At 40.2% G+C, this 7,951-nt stretch overlaps 1 protein-coding gene across 1 annotated transcript; it reads right to left on the bottom strand.

Moving 5' to 3' along the window:
* Positions 1 to 889: 889 nt before the first annotated feature.
* LOC139579036 (E3 ubiquitin-protein ligase TRIM21-like) lies at positions 890 to 3,566 on the bottom strand. Its single transcript, XM_071407247.1, has one exon. The coding sequence runs from the start codon at positions 3,558 to 3,560 to the stop codon at positions 1,929 to 1,931; it is 1,632 nt and encodes a 543-aa protein (XP_071263348.1). The 5' UTR covers positions 3,561 to 3,566; the 3' UTR covers positions 890 to 1,928.
* Positions 3,567 to 7,951: the final 4,385 nt, after the last annotated feature.

Raw genomic sequence — 7,951 nt, 5'->3', positions numbered from 1 at the left:
CGTCATTGACAGAAACAACTTGAATTCTTGCATCTCTTTGTGTTGTTGTCCTCCGGTGGCTAGCTAGCTAGCTAAAATTGTCACTTTCCTAAATTAACCATGGATGGAGATAGGGATTTGGACTTGTGGTTTTACTTAATTCTCCATACTGGACACTGATTATAACAGCGATTCTGATCCAACGATAAATTCATACATTGTGCCCATGGCCTGAGAGGATGGAAGTTCGATCTGTAGCTAGATATAGAAGGCTAATGTTACTGTAACTAGCTAACGTTGCCCATGAAATGAAGATAGGCTAGTGAGCAAGCATTTTAGCCAGGTTGCCAAGGACAACAAAACATAGTGTGTACTGTATGACAGAGTGATAAACCGCTTCGTCACAATGAAAGAGAGGTGTATGGCATTGGCATTTCTCTACAAGTAGGGTGAGTCAACAAGTTTTTTTCTACTTGCACGAACGTGCGCACGCACGCACACACACACACAGACACACATAAATCAGAACCACGGACAGCCACCTCATATTTAGCTTACGGTAATTGGACTAAATTGTTTTTGGTATCATTTAGTTGTCACTGTATTAGACTAAGCATAGGTGATGTTGAAATGTTGAAGTTGAAATGGAGCTGGAATAGTGGAGGCAGCTCCTGTTTTCTTTGCATCTTGCGGTAACTCTCCGTGGTTCTAAATCAGTAGTGGTCCCAAAATGTCAGAAACTTAACGTTTCTTTTTTTCTAGCTTGGCTTCCCCGGTGATTTACCGCACAGCTACTGTGCACCACTCAACCAAAAAACAAAGCATACTAACTTCGAGCACTTCAATATCATGGTATGCATTTTCAACAACAAAATAAATAGACTATGTCACTCTCAACAATCATAAAATACATCCCTTGCAACCTTGTAGGCTTACCCATTATTGAAGGCTTGGCTTGTTAATCTCTGAACGTTACGAAACTTTTAAGGTGTTTTGTAACAGATGTCTCTTTCTATTCATCAATTGGCCGCTGCACAGTTTGGATTGATTGATTCTATTTGTCAGTTTAAAAAATACATAAACAAAGATTTTTTTAAAGTGAGCGGGATTGAACAATAAAGTCAGGGACTTATTTCCATAAATACATGTACATATATAATGACATAGATACAGACATATTACAAAGATAGACAAAACATTTTCAACCTCCAGACAGGTAGGAGGGGGGAGTTTCCTACAAGCTTGTTTGGCTGGTAGCTTATTCTTTAGAAGTTTGGGGCTGCTGGTATTAGGGCATCTCTTTATGTCAAATGGCTACCGCGTCTGTTATACAGATATAGATGTAGAGAAGGAGGGTAATTCAAATATTTTCGATCCAATATTTTGTATAAAGTTGAGCATTATATTGTTAGATTATAGGAGTAACTCTGGTTGGCATGAAAGTCTTCCTCACCTCAAATTCAAATTGTCGAAATCAGTTGGAAAGCCGGGGCGCACTGCCATCACATCAAAGGCCTGCAGTAGCTAAAGCTTAATAATAGACAAACCATACCAAATTTCCCAAACGTTTCAAAACTTTATTAGGGTAATATCAAAAGTAAGTCATTGTTTATAGGGAGAATACGAGCAGAATGTGAATGTAAACCAGGAAAAAAATTGCACTACCCCCCCCCAAAAAAAAATAAAACACACATCCATCCCCAAAACAACAAAAAAGGTTTGACAACCCTCCCCTATTTCGGCCCACCTCTCCCCCAGTAATATTCAATCTGTCCCTAACAGAGTGAAGAAGTTTCCATTTTCATTTGATGATGAGATTTCAGAGGACATCCATGGAAAATATAATAATGTGTCATGTCGACTGACTGAATATAATAATTTCTAAATTGATATATTTAATGATTTATTAATGCAATTAATGAATTATCCATTCCCTTTCTGTTGTTTAATCAGTGTGTGCGATTGACAGGAGAGATGATGAGAGGGGCTGAGTTTTGACCATCATCATTATTAGAGGGGCCGAAGAATGGATAGAGTTTCTCTGTAAAAGTGCAGCCAGTGAAAGAGTAGATATGAGACTTGGCCTCCACATCATAAAAGGAGACCAGACCCTCCCCATAGTGCACAAAGACCCCAACCTTCCGGGGCTTCTTTCTCAGGGAGAGGAGGACAGGGGGGGTGGAACAGTTAAGGTACACATTCTCATCCCTTCGGGACACAGTCCAGAGTCCATCCTCAGGTCTCAGTGTGATAATCCCCTTCCTGTCAATGGACTCTCTGGCCACTCCTAAATTCCATCTAGCCTTCCCCTTAACAATCACCTCATAGTAAAATCTTCCTGAGGAGAAGCCATCCTTTCCAAGGACAAACGGATGACATTCAAACCTTTTTGAATTGTATAGAAGATTCTGTGGTGTGTCTCCATGTTTTACTTGTTTCCCATCTTCAGACAGGATGAGCCAGGGGTTTGCTGTATCAGGGTCCAGAGTCACATCCACTGCATACTGCTGAATCCTCTTCAGTTTGACTTCAGGCAGCTTCTCCATCTCTTTATTCAGTGTCTCCTCCAGGTGAGACACAGCTCTCCTCACAGTCCCCACACACAGATCACTGTGATCACTGATCTCAGACCAGGCCTTGGTGGGTGGACGTTTGTACGCTAGGGATATGAAGCTCTGGAGAAGTTGGAAGGGGTCCTCAGTGTGTGAGAGCTGCTTCAGATCAGTGCTTCTCCTCTTTAGCTCAGTGATTTCCTGCTCCAGTTCTTTAATGAACCCTTCAGCCTGCCTCTCTGCTGCTTTCTGCTTCTCCTCAATCACCTCAATCAGCTCAGCCTGGCTTTTCTTAATGGAGTGCACCAGAGCAGTGAAGACCTGCACGCTCTTTTCTATCTCTGTCTCTGCATCTCTCTTGCTGAGATCTACTGAGAGTCTGATCTTTTTAACCTTCTTCAGTCGCCCATTGATAATCTGCTGCATTTCTGCCTCAGTTTTCCCCAGCTGAGCCTTCCTCTCTCCACACTCTTCCTCTATAGGGACAGTGTCATGAGTCTTGTGGTCTGCCTCAGTGCAGAACTGACACACACATGTCTGGTCAGTCCTACAGAACAGCTCCAGGAGTCTTTCGTGCTTCTTACACATCCTGTCTTCTAGGTTCTCCACAGGGTCGATCAGTTTGTGTCTCTTTAAGGGTGGGGCTATCTGATGAGGATCCAGGTGAGTCTCACAGTAGGAAGCCAGACACACCAGGCAGGACTTCAGGGCCTTGCGCTTCGTCCCAGTGCAAACGTCACAGGCAACCTTTCCAGGTTTGGGAGGGGGCCCATCTCTACCTTTGTCTCTCATCTTTTTAAAATTCTCTACAACCTCTCTGAAAGTTGTGTTGACACGAAGCTTAGGTCGTCTGTAGAACTTCTCCTGACACAGTGGACATTGACACACGTCCTTTCTATCCCAGTACTTTGTGATACAGGCCATGCAGAAGTTGTGTCCACATGAAGTGGTGACTGGCTCAGTGAACACATCCAGACAGATAGAGCACAGGAACTGCTCTTCAGACAGGAGACTGCTGGATGAAGACATATCTAAACAGAGAAGGTGGGACTCTAAATTATTCCCTGGAATTATTCAGGTCTTGATAATTGTCAACACGGAAGAGTCATTGTCAACACGGAATTTAGAGACACCAAACAATGTTGATTCAAGATGTTTAACCGTACAACATAAATGATTCTAAGTACAAAATAAAGGTAAACATAGGTACTGTAGTCAAACACAGGATAAAAGAAAACCGGAGAATACAGGAATTCATTCAAATACAAGAATTCACACAGTAGCATTTATCTTCACCTGCCCTTGTAAATATGTACTCACCTGTATCTTTGTGTTTGGACAGAGGGTGGGGTGCTTTCTCAGATTTGTTGATTCTATATACTGTAGAATTAGAAAACGACTGTCTTAGCAGATTTTTCAGAAGAGTTTGAGACCGTTAGCTTGTGTGCGCACATATATAGTATGTCTATACACTTCAGTTTCATTTAAGTAAAGTGACGTTGACATGCTGCTCCCCACCCAGTGCAGCGCTGTGCTCTGGAACAGTTAACTCTTCACGTCTGATCTCTTTTCATTGTTGATACATTGTTGATACAAAAGAAGGAATTACTGCAGATGTAATGAAGGTTTTCTAAAGGCATCAACTACAATATAATTCACAGGGGATGAACAAATACTGTCAGTCGAGGTAGATTTGATCATTAATAACCTTTTACTGCAGTGGGCTAAATCAGGGTCACAGAGTCTTTCTTGTTAGTCTTTAACAAATCAATTTTGAAACGAAAGTATACACCTCACACACATGGCTATGGGCTTAACAAAAATAATACACTTATACCATGTCAGATATAGAGTTGAAATGTAATACATTTTGAGTTTACATAACAATATTACACTTTATATACATCAGAGAAGACTGAAATACAACAAAACTCTTTGACATAGCAACACTGGATTTTAGGCTTGTTGAAACATATGAATAACATTCCACCCATGAGGTCACGAGGTCATTTGACTTCCGGAAAGGGCTACATAAGGAGCAGGAAATATTATTTTCAGATAATTCCTTTAAACATACTCACTTTCAATTCTACCAAGTCATGTCAGACAATGGGTGGAGAACTAAAGCTGAATGTATTTTCTGTTTGTAGGAAACTGCCTGTGTTTGTTGAAATCCTGCATCTGCTGCTTGTGGTGCCTGAAGAAATGTCTAACGTACCTGAATGGTTTTACAGAATACCATTTTAATCTATTTCTATATGGTAAATAGTGTTCTTATGCACATATTACACTGAACTCGACTTGTTAGCATTTACGATACTTGACCCCTATTGTCTCAACAGCAACTCACATTCATGCTCTTTCTTCTTCTTCTCCATCCCTCTTTAGGAGTTCGTAGAGAACAGTAACAATATGGAGGGGAAGGGATCGGCCCGAGGCAGATGGAGACGGTGGTGAGATGAAGTCCATGGTGAGTTAACAGAACGTTTCCTACTGAGAATACCTTCATTTACCTCCATAATCTACAGCCATACTCCCAAAATGATGATAAAGACTCATGGAGGAGGGACTTTAACAGGTTTACCAAATCACTCTAGTCCCAGCAACTACAATATTTATGATAACCTGTTAATTCATTAATGGCACACTTTACATGAAAGCTTCTAAATACTGTTATTGTAGTTTGATTCTATTTTAAAGGTTGTAAAGTATGTTTTGTTTAGCCTCTTGTGGGTGAAAGTATTGTAAGAGATTATTCTAATGCGTTCCATGTCACCACTGTTATTAAGTATTATTACTGTACACTACAAGTGTTTGTACATCAAATGTATTTTTAGATTGTGGTAATGATGTTGCGTTGCTCCTTTTAGTACAATTTTGACAAATACAACTGACCTACATACCAGATGATTAACAGGCACTTCTCTGTCTGATAAAACTCCATTGTGCAAGGTGTTCTCCCACGCCTGCTAACAGGATCATGGTACTACGGTGGATCAAGTATGAAATATCCATTTACTCTAATAAGAATGTTTTATATTACTCTAATGTATGAAATGCAGGTCCTACAAGTACTGAGGTTGTCTTATGTTAAAGGCAACGCATGATCATAACTGACAATCCCTAAATTGTGGCAACATTGAGTCATTACTGCTTACTAAGTTTGTAATACTCTATTCATAGAGCACGGGATTCCTTATGACTGTATCTGTCACGAGAGACTAGGCGGGTGACGAAGGAATCAGGCGCAGAGAGTTCCACAGGGAAAAAAGGTGCACTTTAATAAGGCAACCAAAAAACCACAATCCCAAACACAGGGCGCGGTTAAATAAATTGGACCACCCAAAACACAGGGTGCAGGTCCAGAACATAAACACCACTACCTGACGAACACACGTAACACAAAACAATCCCGCACAAAACAAGGGCGGGGACACATACTATAAATAAGGAAGCTCATCAAACACATACAACAGGACACAGGTGAAACTAATAAGACACAACCAACAGACAACGAAAAAGGGATCGGTGGCGGCTAGTAGGCCGGTGACGACGACCGCCGAGCACCGACCGAAAAGGCAGGGGAGCCAACTTCGGCGGAAGTCGTGACAGTATCTCTATTCTCTTCATGAGTTTTTGTTATATAACAGAATTGTTATTTTTTTTTTAATGCATTTTAATAAAAGAAAACAAAAACAATCAATGTCCTCTTGTCTGTGTGAGATCTGTTGGGCAAGAGATGATCAGTGTCACGATCGTCGTAATGAGGCAGAGTGGACCAAGGCGCAGCGTCATAGAAAGACATCTTCTTTTATTATGAAGACGAACAAACGAACAAAAACAACAAACAGACGACCGTGAAGCTATATCAAACAAAATAGTGCTGACACTAAACACTTCACATAGACAATTACCCACAATAGCCTACTGCCTATGGCTGCCTTAAATATGGTTCCCAATCAGAGACAATGAATGACAGCTGTCTCTGATTGAGAACCATTCAGGCAACCATAGACTTACCTAGACACCTACACTCAACACAAACCCATACACTCTACCAAAACCCCCTATACCATACAACCACCCAAGACGAGACAAATACACACAAACATCCCCCCTGTCACACCCTGACCTAACCAAAATATTACAGAAAACAAAGATAACTAAGGCCAGGGCGTGACAATCAGTTCAATCTTGAACATGGGTTTGTGTCTGTATGTCACTAAGATATCCACTAAGAGGGAGAAACAATACAATAATATACCCAAATGTTAAAACAATAATGTATATTTACCCAACAATAAAAAAGTGTATTGAATTAAATTAAATGCTTGTGATTGTGATGTGTTGAAATGGAAATTGCCCTGTATCAGACCAGGGTTCAAAGTGTATTTTTTATTCTGTCTAGTACGTTAGCTGCACTGATTGAGCTTCCCTGGTGCATTATAACCAATAGAATAATCCCAAAAGTACAACCCCACCAATCTGGCACCATAGAAATATATTTTTTAAATGTCAATGTCTGGCACTCCATATACAGGCTCAATCAAATGCTCAAAGTATCTGAAAGAAAACAAATACTATTGGAATCCAGGTCTGTCCTGTATCAGTTCGACTATTTCCTAACTTCATTTTCCTCTACCCTGTGGTGGATATCAGGAATAAATCCCCGCTGACCCTGACCCCCATCCTGTCCTCTATGCTGCAACTGGCCCACTACCACCTGGGTACCGTGGCCATCCTTACCTAGATCCACAACCAAGTACCTCCTTTATCACATTCACCTACATCCACAACCATCTCAAAGGCTAAGGATGTGCCATATCATTAGCTTCCCTTTGAGAGAGAATAACGGTTGAGAGAAAAAAATACTATCACTTTCTGTCAAAGGTCAGCATTAGACCTAAATGATATTAATAATTAAAGCAAAATAACTTGGATTACTTTTTGATTTCATTTGAGTTGAATGAAGTGACTTGGTTTAGCAACTGCATGACAACGTGAATGTTCTAGAATCCCAAATCGCATTATGCATTTCCAGAATGTGCTGCTCGGTTTCCTTAACCATAATAAAGACAAAGAAAAACAATTTTACCTCATGAATCGAATTGTGCTACTGGCTAAATTTCATATTCATAAATGTAAATTCACTAATAAGAAAACACTCTTCTGTGTTTTCTATATGGAATTTCGAGCAGTACATTAAGACCATTCAACATTCTTCTGATAAGAAAGCTGTTAAAACAATCAATATGTGTGTTTTTTTAAGGTCTTTGTATAATCTGTCATTTGTTGTACCCCCTAGCATATGTTATCATTGTCTATTTGTGTACTTCTTGTACGTATACAGAGAATTCTAGAGTAGCTTTGATGACAGTTGTGTTTGTGATGCTAACATTATCTCACAAATGTCAGGATGT

Source organism: Salvelinus alpinus, chromosome 6 (genome assembly GCF_045679555.1).
Source record: "Salvelinus alpinus chromosome 6, SLU_Salpinus.1, whole genome shotgun sequence".
NCBI lineage: Eukaryota > Metazoa > Chordata > Actinopteri > Salmoniformes > Salmonidae > Salvelinus > Salvelinus alpinus.
The sequence above is the reverse complement of the archived record's forward strand: the minus strand, read 5'-3'. Positions and strand labels throughout refer to the sequence as shown.